General features: G+C 41.3%; 1 protein-coding gene across 1 annotated transcript in view; it reads right to left on the bottom strand.

The window, feature by feature from the left end:
- POC1B (POC1 centriolar protein B) overlaps positions 1-25,761 on the bottom strand; it is a 132,610-nt gene that overhangs the window by 39,591 nt on the left and 67,258 nt on the right. Inside the window, exon 10 of the mRNA XM_075012076.1 lies at positions 17,958-18,044. Coding sequence (XP_074868177.1) covers positions 17,958-18,044 — 87 coding nt within the window. The remainder of the gene's footprint in view (positions 1-17,957; positions 18,045-25,761) is intronic.

The raw sequence follows: 25,761 nt of genomic DNA, 5'->3' as shown, positions 1-25,761 counted from the left end.
CATTTTTCATGATGTCTTTGTAGCATGTGAGTGGTTTTTTTTTTTTTTTTACATTGAACATCTGACTCCCTGCAATAAGTGTATGATCATTAAAAAGGATAGCCTGATTAAATAGTCAAATCAGTTATTTGTCCTACTGTAAATATAGTCAGGGTTCATCAAATGAAAAATCTGCTAATAAATAGATACCAAAGTTACGTAGCTGGAGCCAGCATATCTTAAATTGATTTTTGCTGCCATCTCCACAGGGAGAAGTTGATGGGAGAAACTCTCGTCAACTTCCCTTAGTCCTTGAGACTGCGAAGAGTACTGGGGTTAATGGCATTGCCCTGAGTGTTCAATTTTGTGTGGCCCCTCTAGGTGTGCTATATCAATCACTAGAAAATTGACCTTCAGCATGTTGATCTTCCTGTAAGTGTAGATGTACTCATGATGATCACCTGTTCTGCTCACTCCATCTGGGGTATTTGGCATTGGCCACTGTTGGAAAACAGGATACTGGGCTAGATGGACCTTTGTTCTTACCTAGTATGGCCGTTCTTATGTAATGAATGATGATGTCTTTAGTAATCTAAGTAGAAGCTGTTATTGGTCTGCTGCTATGCAACATCTTTATCAATGATCCAGAAGAAAATATAAAATCATTATTGAAAAGGTTTGCAAATGACAAGATTGGTGGAGTGGTAAATAATAAAGAGATGTCAGCTCTATAGAGTAATCTGGATAACTTGGTAAGATTGGCTCGTTCAGACACCTTGAATATGAATACAAGGTCACACATATAGGAACAAACAACATAGATCAAACTTACAGGATGTGTGAGAGGACTTTATCTTGGAAAGCACAAACCGTGAAAAAAAACCCCAAGCTTTTATGGTATATAACCAACTGAATAAAACCTTGCTGTGTGATAGAATAGCTGAGAGGGCAACCGTAATCATTGGCTGTACAGGAATAAAACATAAGAGAAGGTGGTGTTTTGACATGTGTTACTGCATTGGTAAGACCATTACTTGATTATGTTCTCTTGAAAAAGGTTGTGAAAAAACTAGAAGAGGTTCACAAAAGGAGCCATAAAAATGACTCAAGGTCTGTGAAACAAAGAGAGAGTCTTAAAACACTGTTTAATTTATTAAAAAGGTTGAAAGAGCTGATGTGGTCAGAGTTCAAAAACAATTTCAAGAGAAATTTTCTGGTAGTAACAGATAATAAAAGCGTAACACAGGATTCTCCATCACTTGAAATCTAAATCAAGATTGGAGGTCTTAAAAAATATACTCCAGGTCAATCAGATATTAACTGCATGCATGTAGCTAATGGAGATGATGGGGACAAAAGTCACTTCCATCATTTGAAGTGGAGCAGGTAACTTCATTCCTATTGAACTAGATGTTTGCAATATATTCAGTAACAAGATAAACAGAATTCTACTGCCTTGATTTGAGAGTTGTCAGGAAGGTAAAAGAGGAACAGATTTTTAGTCAGTTAGAAGAAGAAACACTTCATTTTAAAAAGTTCTGTATTACTCATTTTGAATCAAGTTTTTTTGTTTTGCTAAATTAGCATTTCAATTCACATTCAAATTTTGCAGCTCACATGTTTGTCAGGGTAAGTCAAGGGCAATGTTCAAGCTCAAACATCTTGTTCCTCAGATTTGTGTCAGTTTGTGCCACAGCTTTAGCATGCAACGTTAGATAATTTTATATTATATACATACAACAAAGTCACTTTTAAAGGAAGAGGACAACACATGACATACATGTATATCAACAACCACCAAACATTCTCACCATTTTTAAATTTAGTTAAATTAAACTAAAATAATGAACTACATTCAACTAAATTCATTTGACACTATATCCAAAACTAGAGTGGTTTTATAGTTTTACAATACTGGTAAATACTGGCATCATTTCCCACTGAGCTAACAGACTCACCAATGGCATTTAGATCAGTCACAAGTTAGATTCTACGCTAAAAGAAAGATCATTACCAGCTAACAGTCCAAATAAAAGAAGGGCTTTTCTGGAAGTGCTTTAGTAGCAATTTCCTGTGTGAAAGACTAGATGCTGGTTTTTGCATTCCTCAGGGTACAGTTCTTCTCAGAGGATGTTACTCTTCCACAGGAAGAGGAAGGAACCAGTTGTTATTGGATGTGTGGGTTGGCAGCTGTCAGACATATTCTACATGCCTCAGAATCAGCTGTGGGAACTTGGATAAACTGCTTAGATTCCCAGTCCAGAGGAAAAAAATACTATGTCAGCTTACAAGTACAGTATCTCAGGAAGTTATGAGACAGAAATATTACCTGGAACTTCAGTACTCCCATTCCCAGAAACATGCTGATTTGCTGGGAACTACAGAAAAGAATCAACTGACTTGATAAACTTGTTTTAACCATTTCACTTAACATTATGTTTTGCTGCCACATTAACAATATTACGACTTTTGTCAGCTCAGTCACCTACACAAATACTGAAAAAAAAGTTCATTTTACCACATGAAACAAAATATTAATTATTAATCATGATTATTATGGTATTGCTTTTATGCCAGCCAAGAATAGGCCCATTGCCAGCCCTGTCTCAAAGAGCTTATCATCTAAACAGAGAAGACAGACAGCGTGGGGGGAAAGGTACAACATACAGGCAGAATGAAAAATATGATGGTGACAAATATGTCAGTTCATGATTTTTCCATTCCTTAGGTAGGATTGCTTAGGATGAGCTCAACTAAATAGAAACAAACAGGATAGGACGGTGGGGGAGGAGGGTGAAAGTGGGATAGGGTAGAAGGAGAAGATAAGAAATGCTGGTGTGGCGTGAAGGTGAGGTGAAGAAACTATGGAGAAGGGGCCTATAAAAGAGAGATAGGGGAGTGGAGCAAATAGCCAGTCAGAGCAGGCAAAAAAAGCTCAGTCACAATTGTAAAAAATGTTTTCTGAGAGCTCATCTCCCTGGCCAGTTAGGAACTGAGTTTGACAAGCTGGGATGTAAATTTGGAGTGCTCTAACCTGGGATGAACAAAGTAGGGGGGCGGGCCCCCTCTGGGGAGGTGTGAAAATTGAAAAGGGGGGTGCAGCATAAATCAGCTACTAGGTCTCAGGCTTATCCATCTCATTAAAATATTAAACTTTTACTGTTCTGTATATGCATTCATATTTATATAAAGTTTTTAATTTCTACAGACTTATTTTCTTACATGTGCCAAAATGTTTTTTTTCATATGACCCTAACCAAAATTTCCATCGGTTTGGATTACATTACATAGGTTGGGGGGCCCTGCTAATTGCAGGGATGAAAAGTGGGACCTGATGTAAAAAGTTTGCTCACCCCTGCTCTAACCTGCCACACACTAAGTCACTGTGTAGCTCCTGCTACCCAATACTCAAATTCCATCATGAGCTTTGACTTCTTGTTTGAATAGTACACACCACACCACAACTTAGTATGTGGCAGGCTACTGCACATTCACAGCCCGGTACGTTGCACAGTGTATTTCCACATGGACAAGCTCTGATGATCCAGAGACTCCTGCTCTGGCTGCTAGTCTGCTACTATTCTAATGGCTGACCTTTGGATAAAGGGATCACAGGGTGTTTGTTGCCAAGAGGAGAGGTCAGACATGAGGTTTCCACCTGGTCTGTGCGCCTAGAAGCTGGGAGCCAGGATTAGTGTCTAAATTCTGCCCAGCTCCCAAACACTAGGGATGCACAAGATTCAGAGTGTGGATCACCCAGCAGAAGTTTTCTACGTGTCCAGCTGTGGTAGGCTGTACATTTAGAACCGTCTACTACTTATCTGCACAGTGTCTTGCAAAATAAGAATTGGCTCTAATGGGCTCTTAAGCACTATTGTATGCAGCAGTAGAATTTTCCCAGCAGCAGAACAGAGGAGCCAGGTGTTAGTGGCAGGACTTGAAAACTCAAGAGAAATGGGCAAGCATGCTATCCTGGAAGGAGGGCACAGGAGGTGGAGGGATTTTTTAACTCTGGAATTAGACAACTAAAATGAAGCTGACCTGGAAGAGAGAGAGAAACTCAGTGATTTGGAAGAGGATTCAGAAAACCTCAGACAACTCTAATCTAAACCCAGGGAATACTACAGAGTGATGAGAAACTGATGCAGGGAATAGTAACAGAGAGAAAGCCGTGTTGGTCTATACATTATCAAAACAAAAAAGCAGTAAAGTAGCACTTTAAAGACAAACAAAACAAGTTGAGCTTTCATGGGACAGACCCACTTCTTCAGACCATAGACATACCAGAACAGACTCAATATTTAAGGCACAGAGAACCAAAAAAGTAATCAAGGTGGACAAATCAGAAAAAAAAATTATCAAGGTGAGCAAATCAGAGAGTAGAGGGGCAGAAGACAGGTGAGAGTCAAGAATTAGATTAAACCAAGTACGCAAAAGAGCCCCTGTAATGACCCAGAAAATTTCCATCCCAGTTCAAACCACGTGTTAATGTGTCGAATTTGAATATAAAAGAGTTCAGAAGCCTCTCTTTCAAGAGTGTTGTGAAAATTCCTCTTCAGTAAGATGCAAACTTTTAGTCATTACCAGAATGGCCCACTCCATGAAAATGTTGGCTGAGTGGTTTGTGGATGAGGAGTGTTTTTATGTCTGTTTTGTGCCCATTAACTCTTTGTCTAAGAGTGTGAAGTCTGTCCAATATACAAAGCATCTGGACATTGTTAGCACGTGATGGCATATATGATGTTAGTTGAGGAACATAAGAATGTGCCCGTGATTCTGTGAATAACCTGGTTAGGTCCAGTGATGGTGCCTCCAGAATAGATATGTAGACAAAGCTGGCCGCAGGCTTTGTTGCAAGGAAAAGTTCCAGGACTGGTGGTCCTGTGGTGTAGACTGTGGTTGTGGGTGAGAATCCTCATAAGGTTGGGAGGCTGTCTGTAGGAGAGAACAGGCCTGTCACCTGTCATTCGACACATAAACATTCAACACATTAACATATGGTTTGAACCGGGATGGGAATTTTCTGGGTCATTATAGGGGCTCATTTGCATACTTGGCTTAATCTAATTCTTGACTCCCCCCCTTCTGCCCTTTTACTCACTGATTTGCTCACCTTGACAATATTTTTTCTGACTTGTCCACCTTGATTACTATTTTTGGTTCTCTGTGCCTTAAATATTGAGTCTGTTCTGGTACAGATATGGTCTGAAGAAGTGGGTCTGTTCCATGAAAGCTCACCTAATAAATTATTTTGTTAGTCTTTAAAGTGCTACTTTACTGCTTTTTTGTTTTGATGCAGGGAAGGATGTGTAGGGTATCATTATGTTTGGCTGGAACTGTACGTTTTCTATGCGATGTAAAAAGAACAAACCTATGCAGGGCTCATCTGTGTCTGTTTGCATCTTCTGTCATGAGCCCCAAAGAGCTAACCCAATAACCTAGAGTGCCCACACAGTTGGAGCTGTGGGAATGAGTGTGCTTAAGTTATTGGAAAGGGTAGGTGTGTCAGCATTGTCCTGGGCCTAGAGCAGCTGGGCCGAAGGATCGGATTTTTTAAAAGCGTATCAGAGAGTGCTTGTGCCCAGGAAACGTGAAATACTCCAAGTTGAAAGACTGTATTGTAACCTACGCTCACCAAGAGAAGTTTAAGAACACACTTAGTGTGTTGTGTGGACCAGTGCAGGGAAGGATGCTGAACATTATGGACTCCTGCCCTAGACTGAAGGGAAATGAACAGAAAGGTCCTTTTTTCCTTCAGTTTTTCTTGGGGGAAGTTTTCTTTGTCCTCCTCTGTTCCATGTAACTCTAGTGCTCCATTAATCCATGGCAGAAAGATAGAGCCCCAGGCAGAGACAAGGCTAAGGCTGATTCTTCCAATCAGATGGGGAAAGAACCTGTGCATTGTGAGAAGAAAATGGTGCAAATTCTTGCTTCTGTATTGGCTACAACTTACCAACATGGCATACATTGACAGCAGTTGTCTTCAATTACACTGGTAGTAGCCACAATTATATGTAAAACAAAACAACAACAACGTGCTAGAGCTCTGGACAGGCACCTTTCTTGGGAAGGTTCATGGGGCAGAGAGGGGAGTCTGTTAATGTCCATAAAAATAAATAAAAATTGTTTTGCTTTTAGCAGGTAACCATCCACACAACAACTACTAAAGGGAGATGCACTCGTGAGCAAGGTTTCACCTTTCTGAGTAATTTCTGGAGTTTTTCACCTCTTTAAAATGTTACACTGTCTCAAACAAAAAATCATTTGAAACATTTTGAAAACCTGTAAATTAATCTACTCATCTCCAAGCCAAAAGGTAAAATTCTTGTTCCCCCTGCTTTGAAATATTTAGCAAAGCCTTAATTACAGAGTCAATATTGTATATAAATAACAACTACATCGTGCCTTTGATAGCTATCAGTGGAGGAGATGGCAGCAAATGAGTATTACAGGCAGCATTGCTGGCTGGTTCAGACTTCACACTGCTCTACTTCCTTTAAATCCTGTTTACATGAGCAAGGTCAACAGATGGAACACTAACGAGCCTTCACAGTAATTTCCTGCTGCTGTCAGAACAGCTTGTGAGACATCAACTTACCCTTTCAACTCAGGGTTCATCATGTGACCTGAGGTTAACTGTGCATTGGTTTGAACACTTATTTGGAAAAAATACAATTATTTGGATAAATATAAAAGCAAAAATCAAAGGGCAGGTCATTAAGAAAGAGTCCCACAGTGAAAAAAACCAACAACAAAAACAGCCAAAACTAACAAACAAAAACAAACAAAAGAATAAAACAGCCTTTTCCAACATTTACTTTTTGGTAACTTAGGAACACAAAGGCAATACTAAGCAGTGGGGAGTGGAGGGTGTGGAAGAGAAAAGGTGAGCAGTTCTGAAGGGGGCTTCAAGGACATGGAAAAGAGAAAGCCACTGTACTTAAGTACTAGTTCAATAATAAAAAACAGCTAAATAATCTGAAATTTCTCACTCATTAAAGAACTACTTCTTCAGATCTAAGTGGGTATGTCCCACAAAAGCTCATCAGCTAATAAATCATTTTGTTAGTCTTTAATAACTGCTGTTTTATTTTGTTAGAATACAGACCAACACAGAATCACAGAATCATAGGGCTGGAAGGGACCTCAGGAGGTCATCTAGTCCAGCCCCCTGCTTCAAGCAGGATCAACCCCTACTAAGTCATCCCAGCCAGGACCTTGTCCAGCTGGGACTTAAAAACCTCAAGGGATGGAGAATCCACCACCTCTCTAGGCAACGCATTCCAATGCTTCACCACCCGCCCGTTGAAGTTTTTCCTCATATCTAACCTACACCTTTCCCTCTTCAACTTCTGACTATTACTCCTTGTTCTGTCATCTGACACCACTGAGAACAATTTCTCACCCTCCTCTTTAGAGCTCCCCTTCAGGAAGTTGAAGGCTGCTATTAAATCACCTCTAAGTCTTCTCTTCTGTAAACTAAACAAGCCCAAATCCCTCAGCCTATCCTCATAGGTCTTGTGCTCCAGACCCTTAATCATTTTTGTTGCCCTTCGCTGAACCTGCTCTAGCAAATCCACATCCTTTTTATACTGGGAGGCCCAAAACTGGACACAATATTCCAGATGTGGCCTCACCAGTGCCGAATAAAGAGGAATAACTACTTCCCTAGATCTGCTCGAAATGCTCCTCCTAATGCACCCCAGTATGCCATTAGCTTTCTTGGCTACAAGGGCACACTGTTTACTCATATCCAGCCTTTCATCCACCATAACCCCTAGGTCCCTTTCCATCGTACTGATGCTGATCCAGTCAGTCCCCAGCCTGTAACAATGCTTGGGATTCTTCCGCCCCAGATGCAGGACTCTACTCTTCTCCTTATTGAACCGCATCAGATTTTTTTGGCCCAGTCCTCCAATTTATCCAGGTCCCTCTGGATTCTCTCTCTACCCTCCAATGAATCTACCTCTCCCCCTAGTTTTGTGTCATCCGCAAACTTGCTGAGGGTGCAACCCAGTCCCTCATCCAGGTCATTAATAAAGATGTTGAATAACACCGGCCCCAGAACTGAGCCTTGCGACACTCCGCTTGAAACAGACCACCATCCAGATATTGAGCCATTGACCACTACCCGTTGGGCCCGACCATCAAGCCAGCTTTCTATCCATCTTATAGTCCAAGGATCCAATCCATATTTCCTTAACTTATGGACAAGAATGTTGTGGGAGACTGTATCAAAAGCCTTGCTGAAGTCAAGGTATATCACATCCACTGACTTCCTCATGTCCACAGAGCTTGTTACGTCATCAAAGAAGCTGATCAGATTGGTGAGGCAGGACTTGCCCCTGGTAAATCCATGTTGGCTACTTTTGATCACTTTCCCCTCTTCCAAGTGCTTCAAAATGGATTCCTTGAGGATTCCCTCCATTATTTTCCCAGGGATTGAGGTAAGGCTGACGGGTCTATAGTTCCCTGGATTGTCCTTCTTTCCTTTTTTAAAGATGGGCATGACGTTTGCCTTCTTCCAGTCATCCGGTATTTCCCCCGATTTCCAAGAGTCTTCAAGGATAATGGCCAAAGGTTCAGCAATGACCTCTGCCAATTCCCTCAGTACCCTGGGGTGCATTAAATCCAGACCCATGGAGTTGTGCACATCTAGTTTTTCTAGGTAGCTCAGAACTTGTTTCTTCCTCACAGATGGCTGCCCTCCACCTTCCCATACTGAATCATCTACAATCATCACTGTGAAGTTGACTTTGTCTGTGAAGACTGAGGCAAAAAAGCATTGAGTACTTCAGTTTTTCCTGCATCATCTGTCACTAGGTTACCTCCCTCATCCAGTTATGGCCCCACACCTTCTCTGATAACCCGTTTATTGTTCACATGCCTGTAGAAATCCTTGTTACTCTTCACATCCCTTGCCAGCTGCAGTTCCAATTGTGCTTTCGCTTTCCTGATTACTGCCCGGCATTCTCCAGCCGTATGTTTATTCTCCTCCTTAGTCAACTGTCCTCATTTCCATTTCTTGTATGCATCCTTTTTGAATTTAAGCTGACTAAGGATTTCCCTGTTAAGCCAAGCTGGTTGCCTACTATGTTTGCATTTCTTACTACGCAGCGGGATTGTTTGTTCCTGTGCCTTCAGTAAGACTTCTTTAAAATACTTCCAATTCTCTTCAACTCTTTCCCCCTTCATCTTCATTTCCCAAGGGATCCTGCTCATCTGGGTCTCTTAGGGAGTCAAAGTCTGCTCTTCTGAAATCAAGGGTCTGTCTGTTACTGCTCACCTTTCTTACTTTTGTCCGGATCATGAAATCTACGATCTCATGGTCGCTGCAGCCCAGGTTCCCCTCACTTCTATGTCTTCTACTAGTTCTTCCCTGTTTGTGAGCAACAGGTCGAGTTGTGCATGGCCCCTGGTCAGTTCCTTCAGCACTTGTACCAAGAAGTTATCCCCAGTAGTTTCCAAAAACTTCCTGGATTGTCTGTGTGCTGCTGTATTGGTCTCCCAACAAATGTCTGGATGATTAAAGTCTCCCATGAGAACCAGGGCCTGTGATTTGGAAGCTTCACTAAGCTGCCTGAAGAAAGCCTCATCTATCTCCTCTCCCTGATCTTGCTGTCTATAACAGACACCAACTACAACATCACCTCTGTTACTTCCACCTCTAAGCTTAACCCAAAGACACTCAACTGGATTTTCTCCTTCCTCAGACTGGAGCTCTGAGCTCTGAGTAACATGGCTCTCTCTCTGTTACTACATTAAAGAACCATAAATTGTGATTCCTTAATTCTTGCCCATGAAGAACGTTATTATCCTAAAGATCAGTATGTTACTGTTCATGATAGATTTAGCATATTAAATACAAATTACTGGAATTATTTGTGAGGGGGGGACGACAATAAGTGAATTATTTTCCATGTTGTTTCTGAAGATGGGACATAATTTACTTTTAAATTTTTATTTCTTTCTACATGTGCTCTTTCAAGTAGGTTTTTCCAAATCTCTGCTTACGTAAGTAGCTAGGAAGTAGCTCTGAACTGGTTTTGCAATGTTGTCTAGTGACTAGGATACCTTGTTGCCACAACATTTATAGAATATTCTTTGTTTTAACAAGAGAACTCTCTCTCCGCGCACACCCATGCACATGTGTGTGTAGGGCGGCGGGGCGGAGAATAGGGAATAAGGGAATTTCAAAGTCTGGGGTTTATTTTGCTAAATACTGTACCTGTTGAACCTCTGTCATCTGGCACCCTTGGGACATAACTGGTTCCAAACGAGAATTTGCTGGACCATAGGAGTCTATATTGCCTAGCACGTTACCAATACTTCCATTGCTTACTGGGTTTTTAAAAAATATTTAGGGGTAAAATACAGCTAAATAACAGCACAGAACACTGACAGCCAGAATCGAAGGCTGTAAAAAACTTTATGGGGCCACTGGAAACTTGGCCACATCCATTAAAGTGGTCGTCTGGTTAACTAAATCATGGATTGTGGATGTTCACAGATGAGAGAGAGTGCTGGATTAGAGAGGTTCAACCTGTACAAACATAGAATAAACAAACAATTCCACCTCAAAGAGTTTGCAATCTATGGATGAGAAAGGACACAAAAGATGGATTCAGAGATGGGGAAGTATAAGTGAACAATATCAGCATGATAGGCAGTCAACACACAAGCAGTCTAATCATTCTGAAGTTGCTTGGTGGCATTGAAGCAAAGGATGGCTTTGGAATAAGATTTCTTTGTGGACCTGTCAAATATATGTGAGAAGCAACATAAAAGAAAATATTAATCTTTATGAAAGATGAACAAGTGGAAGATGGAGGCTCTTATCACAGGATGGTTTGAGAAGGAGTTGATCTCTCAGTAGTGAATGAGAAACTTAAAAGTAAAAAAAGCAGTCTCTGTTTGACATGATAAAATAAAGTGAGCCAATGGAGGGCTGCAACTAAGGGAGCAAAACGGTCAAAGCAATAAGTTGGGAAAATGATCAGAAGCAGAATTCTGGATAGTGCAGAGTTGGGCAAGACTGCATTTGTCAAGGTCATAGAAAAAGAAGATGCTGCAATAATTGAAACATGAGATGATAAAACTTGGACAAGGAGTATTAGCTGTGTGAAGAGATAGAAAATGTTGTTGTGCAGAAACAACTGGCAAGATTTAGACATAATCTAGATGTAAGAATCTGCAAAGGGGTTCAAGATGAAGATGAGGCCCAGGTTATAGATGTGAGTGACAGGCAAGATAGTGTTCTTGTCCACAGCAATCAAGAAAGGAGGTCATAGATGTGGGGGTGCAGATTAGGAGCACTATTTTAGCTATGTTGAGCTACAGCTGATGGTTGGACAGGTCCAGGAGATGTTACAGGGCAGGCCAACATTTTAGTTTAGACAGAAGGAGACGGGTCTGGTGCAGAGAGGTAGATCTGAGAGTCATCAGCATTAAAATGATACTTGAATTAGTGTTTGTGGATGAGATTATCATGAGATAAAGTGTAGAACAGGGGTCAGCAATCTTTCTGAGGCAGAGTGCTGAAATCTGACCTTTTGCGCTCGAGGTATAGTCTGAGGACCAGTAATACTTTTTAAAGTCACTAATAGTCCTATATATCACATCTTCATTAATAAATACGTTAAGATGCAGAGCTTTACTGTTTAGGTGATGGTTCGTAGCATTAGCTGGTCTTTTATGAATCCAGAGGTGCCATGGCTTTGAGCTGGCTCCTGGCTGCATGGGGGAGAGAGGGCAGAGCTAAGCTCCCACCTCACGTGCTGATGAAAATTGGCTTGCATGCCACTCTTGCTACCTGTGCCGGGGGTTGCTGACCACAGTGTAGAAGTAGCAAAGGGTACAAAAAAGACAGAACTGTAATAAAAAGTTGGGTGGGGGAATGAGAAAGCTCTTCCAAAGGATGCACTGAAGAAGCAACTAGGGAAGTACAAGAAAAAAACCAGGCGGAGACATAATTAAGGAAGTCAAGTGAGGACAAGACTTCAAGAAAGATGGTCAATGGGGTTGAAGGCACGTGACCAATGAGGGAGAATGAGGATGGAATACTGGTTCTGGGAGTTGGCAAAGACACAACTTGAGATTTTTTGAGAGAGAGGCTTCAGGAGAGTAAAAGGAGCAGAAGCCAGACTGCAGAGGGTCTAGGACAGAATTACAGGAGATAACTTCACAGTTATTATAACCAGTGTGTTCAATGAGCTCACAGGTGAAAAGAAGAAGGGACAGTGGGTGGAATGACAAAAGTTTTTTTGTTTTCTTGGGAGACGCTAAAGCTTATGTGTATTGTGAGGGTAACAGCCAGAAGACAGACAAAAAGGAGAAGAGGGTGGGAGGGCTTGAGAGTGGACACAAGTGAGATCAAGAGTTGGAAAGGGATGGAGTGACTATGGCAAGTGGAGGCATGACAGAAGGAGGAGGAAAAAGTTGTAGGAGAAGATTGGAAAAAGGGGAGGTCACAAATTTTGTTAATTGTCTCTTGGAAGAAAAATCAGTCAGATCCTGCAAGGAGAGAGAAGAGATGACTTTGAGAATTGAGTCAAAGGTGGAAATAACACAGCTTGGATTGAGAACGTGAAATGCAATTACATTGGAGAAGCAGAATTGTTCAGTTAGAAAGATGGCAGAACTGAGTGTAGAGAATGAATTTGTAATAGAGGAAGTCATCTTGATCACAGGATTTCCTTTGGAAACACTCCACAGCAAGACAGTGGGACAGGAGAAAGCAGCTAGGAGTAAGCCAGGCCAGGGAATGGCAGGATGGAGCCAGTCAAGGGAGAAAAGGACTAAACAAGAGTCAAGGGTGAAGGTGAGTGACTCATGGAGAGAATCAATTATATCAAATGAAGAGAGCAGACAAGAAGTGCAATCTGATGAACTGAAAGTCACAAAAGGACCAGAGGATAGAAGACTTATGCTTCATTGTGGAGCGAGAGAGTTGAACCAGAGATACAGGGCAAATGAAGAGGTGAAAGTAAGGGAATATGCAAGCTAAGGGGATGAAGACATCATCAACATAGAAATTAAAGTCACTCAGGATGAGTATGAGGAGAAAGAGAATGAGCCATGAATCAAAAACAGGAAGGAAAGCTGATATGGAGGATTTGGGTGGGTGACGGAGGATAGCAGCATGCAGAGGGAAAGGGAGAAATGTAAGTTACTGTTTTGTTCAAAAGAGGAGACAGAATGGGAAGAGGGATGGGTTGGAATCAGGAAGAATTGGAGAGGAGTACACACCACTTCCCCTGCCACGCAGTTATACTGGAAATGGGCTGAAAGAGGAGAGCCTCTGCAAGATAGGCAGCTGTAAAGTGTCAGATGGAGGAATCCAAGTCTTTGAAAGCCAGGTGCTAGAGGAAGCGTTTTATTTATTTATTTATTTATTAAAAGATAGAGTGAGTGTCCCAGAGACAGCAAGAGAAAGGGAGGGTGTGAGATTCTAAAAGATGGCACCAGAGGGATGAACGGGTGAAGGGGAGAAAGTGGGTAGGTAAAGCAAATATCATAGGTGAGGGGAAAGTGGAGTGTATAGATGTGTGATCTGGATTTGTGATGGTTCAGAAAGAAAGTGGGGCTGTAGGGGTTGCAGGTATAAGATGCTATAATGCAGAAATAGAGTGTGGGGACAGTCACAGCTGAGTGGCTGATGGACAAGAAAACCAAGAAACTCATTCACTTTTGGTCCATTATTGAGAGAGTCATATAGGTGACCTCTAGGATTTTCTAATAAGGATAATAAAAGGCTATTAAGTGGAAGAGATGCTGTCAGCAACCAAGGGGATGCTATAAAGGGATATATCAACTCTGCACTTTGATATTAAACTCCACAAAATGCATATTAAACTCCACAAGATGCATTCTGGACACAAATATTTCATAAAGCAGTCATAGGACAGTTAAAAAAATGAATGAGATTAACCTGACACAATTAAGTGATTGAAGGCTTTATAATATAGCTCTTCATTACCAATACATAGTACACCTGAGTCCTGCAATCAGTGTGAAGATTCAGATACAACACACTTCAAAAACCATAGGCTAGTCAGAAAATTCTGTCTGTTGAGCGACTGTCAAAACCAGTGCTTTTTTTTGTTTTCTTTTGTTTAAAAAAGAAAAAAAAACACAAAAGAGGAGCCGGTACTCTGATGGCAAGTACCAGCACAAAACACCACTGGTCAAAACTATATTAAAATGGTTATACTGGGTCAGACCCATGGGCCACTTAGCCTAGTATCCTCTTAGTGCCCAATGCCAGGTGCTTCAGAGAGACTGAACTGAACAGGCAACCACTGAGTGAGCCAGTCCCTGTCCTCCATTTCTAGCTGGCTGAGGTTTACGGCACCCAGAGTATCCAGTTACATCCCTGATCATCCTGACTCAGTCAGTCATAAACCTATCCTCCATGACCTTATCTAATTCCTTTTCAAACCTTGTTATACTTTTGGTATTCACAACATCCTGTCAGTGAGTTCCACAAGTCTTCCTCTTGTTTTTTTTTGAAACCTGTTGCTTTTTAGTTTCATTGGGTGACCCCTAGCTCTTACCTTATGGGACAGGTACATAACACTTTCCGATTCACTTTCTCCATACATGATTTTATAGACCTCTATCATATCCCTTGCCTAGACCCCCGATCATCTCTTTTCCAAGCAGAAGCGTCACAGTCTTTTTAATTTCTCTTTATGTGGAAGCTATTTCATACCCCTACTCATTTTGTTGCCCTTTCTGTACCTTGTCCAATTCTGTTTTTTTCCTTTTTTAAGATGATGTGATCAGAATTGCACACAGTATTCAAGCTGTGAGTGTACCACAGATTTCTATAGCAGCATGATGATATTTACTATATTCTTTATCCCTTTCCTAAGTGCTCCTAACATTCTTTTAGATTTTTTTTATTGACTGTTGCTGCACATCAAGCAGATGTTTTCAGAGAACTATCTCCAATGAGTGCAAGAAATAAAAATAGCCATACTGGGACAGACCAAAGGTCCAGCTAGCCCAGTACCCTGTCTTTCAACAATGGTCGGTGCCAGATGTCCCAGAGGGAATGACCAGAACAAGTAATCATCAAGTGATCCGTCCCTAGGAATACCACCTATGCCCATCCTGATTAATAGCCATCAGTGGTCCTATCCTCCCAGATCTCTTTCCTGAGTGCTAATTTAGACTCCATCATTTTCAATGTGTAGTTGGAATATCATTTCCCATGATTTTTTACTTTGGATTTATCAATATTGAATTTCATCTGCCGTTTTGTTGCCCAGTCATCCATTTTTCTGAGATCTCTTTGTAACAGTCTGTTTTACACGTCATGATCTTGAGCAATTTTTTATCATCTACAAATTTTAACACCTCACCATTTATGAATCCATTGAACAGAACTAGCTGATGTACAGATTCCTGGGGACAAAGCTATCTGCCTCTCTCCACTCTGAAAACAGATTATTTATCCTTATCCTTTGTTTCCTATCTTTTAATCAATTTCTGATACATGAAAAGAAAGACATCTTTTATCCCATGACTGCTTACCTTGCTCTAGAGACTTTGGTGAAGGACCCAGTGAAAGGTTTTCTGAAAACCCAAGTACATGGGCAGCGTATGAGCCACTGGCTGAGGTAGGATAGTCCCCAGCCCTGCCCCTCCCACCTGAGATTCCACTCCTTGCATGCCCCCTGAAACCCAGAGCCAGCCCTTGCTCCAGGCTCACTAGTGTCTGCAGCTCCAGAGTGCTGGGAAGGAAGGTGTGCTACAGGAGAAGCCCCATCCAGCTCTGAGAAGGGAGGTGGCATAGTCCAAGACCCTGGAGACAGCAGCGCAACCAAAGCAGAAGTCTGCGGTTAGAATGTGAGTGAGGCCATACCTGTTTTTTCGTGGAGGCCACCACCCATGTCCAGCTATAGCATATGCACCAAACCACCCTGTCCACATTTGGTGAGATACAATTTCCCTTTACTAAAGCCGAAGTTGACTAGTTTCCAGTACATTGTGCTTTTTTATGAATCTAATAATCCTGCCTTTCTAAAACATTATAGTTTTAATTAATTTGTGTTGTACTTAAGTTAGGCTTAGAAGGCTGTAATTGCCAAGATCATATCTGGAACCTTCTTTAAAAAATGAATGTGCTCCCAGTCATCTTGAACAGAAACAGATTTAAATGACAGATTACGTAACACAGTTCGTTTTGAACTTTATATTTGAATTTCTTCAGAACTCTTGGATGAATATCAACTAGTTCTGATGAGCATTACTGTTTAATTTACCAATTTATTCCAAGCATCAGAGGGGTAGGTAGCTATGTTAGTCTGTATCCACAAAAACAATGAGGAGTCCTGTGGCATTTTATAGTCTACAGATTTTTTGGAGCATAAGCTTTCACGGGCAAAGAAGCAAGCATCTGACGAAGCGGGTCTTTGACCACAAAAGCTTATGCGCCAAAAAAATCTGTTATTATATAAGATACCACAGGACTCCATTATTTCCTTTTGTTCCAAAAACTCTATTATTGATACATCAGACTGGGCCAGTTCCTCAGATATGTAACCTAAAAAAGGAGGTCTTAAGTGTGACAATCTCCCTCACATCCTCTGCAGTGAAGACAATAGAAAAAATTAATTTAGCTACTTCACCATGGCCTGGTCTTCTTTATAGTGCTCCCTTAACACCTCAGTCATCCAGTACTCCCACTTGCTGGTTAGATAAGCTTCCTACTTTTGATGTGCTTATTTATTTTTATTTTTGCTGTTTCACTCTTGTGACTAACTTAATTCCCACTTACTGGCTTCTCATTTTTGTGTAGTTAATCCTATATCTAGTAAAACGTGTGAATTATTTTGACTCCATACAGGTCAGAGAGCTGTATTCTTGGTGACACTAAAAACACAAAGTTGCTGATGAGATCAAAGCATCTGAGTTACAACATCCGTTGTCAACTACTGTGTGAGAGTTTCAGTTTGGCTGGGAAGGGAAGAAGATTAAATAACTCTTGAACCTCTACAGAGCAATTTATCCAAGGATCTCAAAGCACTTTTAAAACATTAAAGAACTCTTACCACATACCCTTTATGTAGGTGTTAATACCACCACTTTGTAGATGGGGACAGAATGATTGATAAAAATCTGAGAGAAGCAAAAACACACACCTGTTGCACAGTCCTGTGCTTCAACTATTAAAAAAAGAGTCATCCATTAATTCTAGCCGTGAAACCTAGTTATGGTGACTACCACTGCTTTGACAGTGCACTCTTTACAAATCCTGTTATCTAATAATTAATTTCACTGGAACAATTTCAGAGCTAATAATTTGGGAGGAGGCAGAGGGAGGGAGGGAAAGATTCTCATCTTAGAAAAGGATTTCTCATTTAACCTAACTCTGGAACAGTACATCCTTTATTATCCAACACCAAGTGTGCATTTTTCTCCTCCTACGAAAGCACCATTTAAAAATTGCCTCTTTTTCCTCCCACACACCGTTACATGAAAGTGAACACTAAAAAGGAGCTATTCCTATCATTCCTTCTTAGAATAAAGTACAGTAGCTGACACCATAAAAGGAGAAAAATTAAATCATATAATTATTGGCACTCTATCAATAAGAGCAGTGTTCTATGTTTTCTAGTATGTTTATGTAGCTTCAATTTAAGTTAGCAAAAATCAAATGTCATAATGTAAATGTTTACATAGAAACAAAACTGATTTTTCAGCAGTTAATTATGAGATTATTTGCAGTACTATAAAAATTAAATCTCTTATGCAAAGTGAAAACTTCACACTTGCACTATCCTTTCGTCAGCCCTCTAAATTGTGGAATGAAATATGAACACAGAGGCTAACAAATTAAGACTCTGAACAAAAATACACTATTTATTGGACCCTGACAATATGTTAGCCATTTAGAGAAAGCCCATTACCCCAGATTTGTTATTTATACTATGCTTTGTCCTTCCAACCACACTCCCCAGGACACTTACCAGAGAACTGAAAGACATAGAACCACCAACATCTATGACAGGCAGGTCAAGAGTTTGAGTATCTGTCACATCACAGCTAGGATCTATCTGCCAAAAAAACAAATTTTTGCTGTTAGTATTTCTAATACCAATAGAAAATGGAAACAAGACAGCTCACAAAAATAGCTCTATCAACACAGCTACAGAGAAGGTTAATAGAATCATAAAAAAACCTACTTTATTTCAAACCTTTCCTGTAACCGTAATCATAATGTATTGGTAACCATACAATAAAGAAGCCAACCAATTACTTTAATACAGATCATATCGCATTGGTCTATAGTTCATAGTTTTATTATACACCTCAAACAGCCCCAAAAAGTACTTGATTCAAAAGTTCTTATCTTATTCTGATACAAAGAGCTAGGAGTAAAGTTTAATTTTATGACAAAATATGAAAGTGTAGAACTAGAAATACAGTTGATTTCATCAGGGCAGTTAACACTGAAGTTAACCAAAATTTAAGCCAACTGTTGATCTCCAATAGAATCAGTAATGACGTCTGAACAAATATATCCCAAGAACCATTTTACCAAGCTTCCAAATGTGGTTTCTATACCTTCTCTGGTGTGACCCAAAGCGCAAAGGGAAATGGCAGTATGTAATGTTTGCAGACTAATTTGCTGAAGAGTCCATGTAAACTTTCTGCTATGATTTCATCTTTTTCCACCCCACTAGAGATATGATTGCATATAGACTAGGCATACAAGTATCCAAGTAATTTAGGAGTCTAAGCCCTACTTTCAAAAGAACTCTAAGGTTGCGTCTACACTACAAGATAAATTTGAATTTTAGGCAGTTAGCTCGATATTGCCACATGACTGTCTTCACTGTAAATACCATCAGCTTGATTTAGGAAGCATTAACATTAACGCCATATTATCATTGGTACCTGCTAGGTGTAGCGTCAAGCTTGAATTCAAAAGTTCAATTAAAAGCCACTGTGGAATTTATTAGAGGCATCCTGTATGTATTCCACAATGTCCCACATGCTCCTCTCTGGCAGCTGCTCTCCAGCTGCGCAGGAATTAGATAACAGAAGACCATGAATTTCAAATCAGGACCACGAAGCCTGTGGCTGTGGAGTCATGTTCGTACAAGAGGTTGAGAAACATCTTTCTTTATTTGCTGTTAGCACTGGGAGTGTATTTACCCATCACAAATTGCCCCATGCACAGAGTTTGTGGCTCTGTCTCTACACTTGGTATTATTTTCTGCATTCCCGGGTGCCAGCTGCTGCCCGTCACACCATGTGGCAGCAAGGCTGTTATGGGGGTTGTGCTTGCATAAAAGACCAAGAAACTTCTTTTCAGTAGTTTACGTTTGTGCCTCCACCACAGGCGCCACACAGTCAGGGCCTTTCCTGTGCTCAGCCATATCACGTGGGTAGCCCCCAACCCAATAAAAGGATGCACCTGCTGTTCGGTGCTGACCATGCTGCCAGGAAGCAACACGTCCTGGCTTGCATGCAGTTTGGGCTCCAAGGGCAGGAAAGAATTTTGGAGGCTTGCAGCCCGGGTGGGGAAGTCCCCCCGGTGGCTAAGGGGAGTACTTCAACTAGCCCCCTCATCAAAAAAAATCTTGAAATCAAACATTTCTAAGGAAGACTGGAGTCTAATAGATATCTGTGAGGAGGGTTATAAAAACATCACTGATAAAATTGAGGCAATGCATGAAATTAGTCAAGGGAAAAGAATGAAATGAGTGAAGGAAGAATCTGAGGAAATACAGAACTTGCCGAAGAAGCAGAGGAATATGAAATGAAATGATAGTGACAAACCTGACAACTTCTTATCAGCTTGCAGAGGATGAAGACTAATTGAGAACCTTGAGACGTACTGAAATGAAAGGCTCTTAAAGATGGCAAAAGATCTCAGAAACTTCAAAAATGCAAAAGAAGATTGATATTGAATAGGTCAACAATAATGGTTCTCACAAACAGGGATAGAAAACCAATAATTGACAGAACAGGGATGGAAGTAGCCTGCAAACCTTTTCACACCAAACTGCTTGCATCTCAAGTAAACGACCCAATACTAATACTTCAAAAGACCAATGAGCATATGCTATCAAGTCCTTGTCAGCAAAATTCAACGTGCAGTTCACCAAATGAAGGAAGGAAAAGATCCAGGTAAAGATGAACTGACAATCAAAAGAAGAGCGGGAGGCCAAGACCTCTGGGAAACCCTTGCTCAGAAGTTTAGTCATTACTCGGAAATGCAGAAGCTACCATTTATTTGGAAGGAGTCCACTGCCATTCTGCTTTAAAAGGATGAGGGTGAAGATCTAAAGAACTATTAGCCAATGTGCCTGCTCTCACATCTTTATAAGCTATTCAAAGTAATAAGAAACAGACTCACATAGATTCGGGACAAACAGTAGCCCAGAAAGCAGGCAGAATTTTGATGAAATTTCAGCACAGTGGACAATATATTCCGCTATAAACCAGAGGTTGGAACACTAACAGGAAAACAAATTCCCTTTATGGGAATAGCCCTCATCGACTATGAAGAAGTGTTTGACAACACAGACCAATATAGTGTTGAAAGCTCTTGCAAAGCAGGGCATCAGCACAAACTATTTCCATCTATTAAAGGAACTACATTCTGATTGCAGTACAAATATAATTTTATTTGATACTCCTCACATTCCAGTTAGGAAAGGTGTGAAATGAGGAGACACGGTTTCACCAAAACTCTTCATTGCCTGTCTCGAAACAGTAGTATAGTGGATGAATTGGAAGAGTGAAGTCAACATCCATGGGGAGCAGTTAAACCATCTCAGCTTCATGTATCGTACTGATTGCCAAAATACTACCAAACAACAGAAAATACTGGGAGGACACAATACAAAAAGCAGTCAAGCTGGACTGAAAATTAACTGCTCCAAAATGAAATTTATGGAATCTGATAGTTTGCCAAAAGCCAAAATAACAATCAAGAGAACAAACAGGAGAAGTTTAGCAATATGTTTATTAGGGTCAAAAAATTAACATCCATCATCATCAGGAAAGTGAATTCATATGACAAAAAAAAAAGAGCAGGTTGGTGCACATTCACTTCTCTCAAGGATGTCTTCCAAGAAAAAAAAAATCAACAAGTTGACACATGCCAGCTTCTTTAGCTCAACAGTACTGCCAGCAATGTTGTAGAGCAGCAAAACATGGGTATTGATGAAGACATAGAAGCAGCAACAGCCTGACATGGAGAGGGTGATGGAAAGAAGAAATCTGAATTCCAATCTGTGACCAAGCCCTGAATGAAGTGATCCAACAGAAGAATGTAAGTGCAGGAAACTACTGTTTAGAGGTGGTACAGTAAAATGAGATGGGCTGGGTATATAGCAAGGCTCGTTGACAATCAATGGATTCTCAAGCAGTACTCATGGGAGCTAAAATGACCACTTGGCTAACCTTCTTGAGATGGGAAGATTTTATTGTAATAAGATATGGCCACATCTGGAGAAAGCAAGCCAGGGTACAAGAAGAATGCAAGCTGTGGGGTGATCTATACAAGTACTGAAGAACTGATTGAGCAAGGTAACAAAGGTGAAATATATCAGAGAGGTAGCTGTGTTAGTCTCTATCTGAGAGAACAACAAGAAGTTCTATGGCACCTCATAGACTAACAGATATTTTGGAGCATAAGCTTTTGTGGGCAAAGACCCGCTTCATTAGATGCCTGGGTAGCAGGTGGCTTCAGAGGAGTATTTAAAGAGTGGGGTCCCAGTAAAAGGGAGGGCCAAGGCTGAGAAGGTCTATTCAATCAGGGTGGAAACGGCCCATTATCAGTAGCATTGATCAAGACTCTATGTAAAAGAGTGAACGGGCATAAATCAGACATCAGGAATGGCAACATACACAAACTTGTAGGAGAACATTTCAATCTCCCTGGACACTCAAGCCGTGTCTACACGTGCACGCTACTTCGAAGTAGCGGCACTAACTTCGAAATAGCGCCCGTCACGGCTACACGTGTTGGGTGCTATTTCGATGTTAACATCAACGTTAAGCGGCGAGACGTCGAAGCCGCTAACCCCATGAGGGGATAGGAATAGCGCCCTACTTCGATGTTCAACGTCGAAGTAGGGACCGTGTAGTCATTGCGCGTCCCGCAACATCGAAATTGCGGGGTCCGCCATGGCGGCCATCAGCTGAGGGGTTGAGAGACGCTCTCTCTCCAGACCCTGCGGGGGCTCTATGGTCACCGTGTGCAGCAGCCCTTGGCCCAGGGCTTCTGGCTGCTGCTGCTGCAGCTGGGGATCCATGCTGCATGCACAGGGTCTGCAACCAGTTGTCAGCTCTGTGGATCTTGTGTTGTTTAGTGCAACTGTGTCTGGGAGGGGCCCTTTAAGGGAGCGGCTTGCTGTTGAGTCCGCCCTGTGACCCTGTCTGCAGCTGTGCCTGGCATCTTTATTTCGATGTGTGCTACTGTGGCGTGTAGACGTTCCCTCGCGGCGCCTATTTCGATGTGGTGCTGCGCAACGTCAATGTTGAACATCGACGTTGCCAGCCCTGGAGGACATGTAGACGTTATTCATCGAAATAGCCTATTTCGATGTAGCGTTCACGTGTAGACGTAGCCTCAGTTGCAGATTTAAAAGTAGCACTCCTACAACAAAAAAAATTCAAAAATAAAATGGAGAGAGAAATCTCCGAGTTGCAATTCATTTGCAAATTTGATTCCATCCACCAATGATTAAACAGAGACTGGGAGTGGCTGGCCCCTTACAAAAACAGTTTCTCTGTGATGGAAGTTCACACTTCCGCATTAGAATTTGACAATGGGCCACATCCCCCCGAGTGATCTGACTTGTTTTTTCTCCTCTCTTGATCTATACTACTGACAATGGGCCATTTCCACCCTGACTGAATAGACCTTGTCAGATCTGGCCCTGCCTTTTACTAGGACTGCACTCTAAGTACTCCTTTGCATCCCACCCTGCAACTCATATATCTGATGAAGCGGGTCTTTGCTCATGAAAGCTTATGCTCCAAAATATCTGTTAGTCTATAAAGTGCCACAGGACTTCTCGTTGTTCTCAAAGGTGAAATACGTACAGATAAAGAAAGAAAATAAGGAGGGCAGTACCTCAGAAAGTATACAAGTATCTCAAGGGTGTAAATACTGAGGATAATTATTTAGTGCAATACACTGAAGCATAATCTGAAGCAATGGAAAGAGACAATTTAGGACAAATCTCTCAAATGTTTCCTAACATTGAGATGAACTACTCTATGGAATGGTCTCTCCAAGGGTGCTGGTGGAAACTTCATTTAACTTTTTGAGAACAAAAAAAAAAAAAGTGAGAGAATCAGAGGCACCTATTCTGTGGGTGCTGCATGGCTCATCCATTGGGAAAAATTAATGGGTGCTCAGCATCCACTGAGAGCTAAGCTCTTCCTTTGCCCATTTCCCCCTACCACCTCTTGCCAGATGGCTACCCCACTGATCAACTACTCTCCTTCCTTCCTGGAGCATCCGGAACAAAGTAAACAGGTAGGAGTGGGGCAAGGGGTTGAGCGCCCACCGCCTAGATTGGAAACCAGCACCTATGGATAGACTGTCCCAAATCTTAGAAATTACAGTGTACCAAATGTTTCTCCATTGATGGAGATTGATTGGAAGATCTTCCTTAATTAAAACAGTACCAAGGTAGTTATTTTATAATAAACATATTCATTAGTCTACTCAAATAATTTTGAAAGGAATATTTTCTTTGACCAATATAATAAATTTGAAGATCTCTCAACATTTTCTGAATATTAATTAATGAAGGGAATTTGTTGGTTTTAGTAGAGGATAATATCAATAAATGAATACAATAGCTGAAGACAATGAGATACACAGAGATTGTGTCATTTGCTCAAGATCACAGGGCAAATGTGTTACAGAAATATTACTAGAATCAAGACTGGGGTCCCCTAGTCCCATGTTTTAACAACTTAACTGTTGTCATATTGACCTCCATTAACTGGCTTCAAAAGATTAAATATAAAAATATTGTTATACACTATAGTTTTATAGTGTGTTTAATCTGCAAATCAGATTTTGTGCTGGATTGCAGTCCTCAAGGTAAACCAAACTAAGAATATATTCTCTGATTTGTACTGCCACCTTGTGTGGATTAGTAGTCTGTTCACCTAAGAAAAATGCTGAATTTAATGTTACTATAAAAATTTAAATGTGCAACTGGATAAGTTAAACATATTCAAACTCATAATAGAAACACTATACACTTAAATATGAGAATATTACATTCAAATTTGAACATCTTTTTAAAGTGATGTACAACTTCAGCCTTCCATCCATTTATAAACCTAATCTATATATTGCAGATTGAAGCAGAAAACAGAAACTTAATAAATGCACAATTCCAAGTATTACAGTGTGCACATAATTTAGCATATTACACAACTATAAGCCCAAATAATTAAACCTGAAGCAAGCCTTTTAATCTCCACATAAATAATACACAACTTATATTTTTATAGAAAAATCAATTAAAATGTAAGTCGTAAAAGCCATGAAGTGCTTACGTACAGAATATGTTATCTTTAAGTTGAAGTTACATCTAAGCCTGTTTTGTAGGGTGTAGATTTGAATCTAGTCTTTTTACTCAGTGTTTTCTGCTGTAACTTTTCTGCTCTAACTCTAGAATATTATCTGATTATGATTCCAATTATCAGGTACATGTAACAGTTTATCTGCTTTCTCCCAATTCCCTGTATATTCCATAGCACAAGCGGACCAAATTCGATGGCAACAATGCTTAATTGGTATAGTAACGTTCATTTACTCTGTAATCTAAATGCAGTTCCTTCCCATCCCCTTATGCCTTGAAAAAATTCAACGCAATTTAGGGTTTAAGACATTAAGGGTGTGTCTACGCTAAAAAGAAATTTCGAAAGGGGGAACATCGAAAAACAAAATCCAAATAAGGGATTTTGAAATAGCGCAGCTACGCACACAAAACGGATCACTGTGCCGATATGCTATTTCGAAAGAACACCTTCCATTTTTCGAAAGGGAGCGTCCACACAGGAACATGGGCTCTTTCAAAATAAGCAGCCGGGAAACCACGCACGGGGTCACATGGCCGACAAGCCCTTCCAGGTCACACAGCCAGCAGCCCCCTTAAAGGGCCCCTCCAAAACACATCCACCCTGCACACACAGAGCACCGCAGAGAGTACACAGCTCTGCATGGACCGTGCGCCAAGAATGGGAGGAGAACGGAACAACAGCAGCTGCCAGAGGCCGATGCTGTCACCCTCACCAGGACCCAGGTGGTGATCGCTGTCCTGGGCATGGTGGATGCCCTGGAGCTCACCTTCCCCCCCACAGGGGTCCTGCAGGTCCTGGCAATGGGGCAACCGCCACTTCCCATCCCCCATCCCCCACGGTGCCTCTGGAGACACCCCAGCAGTGGGAACTCGTAGGAGAGGCTGGTACTGGGCCAGTGGGATGATGAAAGGTGGCTCGCGAACTTCTGGATGACGAAGCAGACATTCATGGAGCTGTGTCAATGGCTCACACCTGCCCTGCAGCACATGGACACCCGCATGTGGCCCGCGCTCCCAGTCGAGAAGCGTGTGGGGATCGCCTTCTGGAAGCTTGCCACCCTGGACATGCACCGTTCAGTGGGGCACCAATTCAGGGTGGGCAAGGCCACTGTCAGAGCCGTCCTCCTGGAGGTAAATCATCCCAGGGCCACACACCCACCCCAGGAAGGGGCAGGGGGGCCCCCAGGTGGGGGGCCTGCAG

The sequence above is a fragment of the Carettochelys insculpta genome, chromosome 1 (assembly GCF_033958435.1).
Source record: "Carettochelys insculpta isolate YL-2023 chromosome 1, ASM3395843v1, whole genome shotgun sequence".
NCBI lineage: Eukaryota > Metazoa > Chordata > Testudines > Carettochelyidae > Carettochelys > Carettochelys insculpta.
The sequence above is the reverse complement of the archived record's forward strand: the minus strand, read 5'-3'. Positions and strand labels throughout refer to the sequence as shown.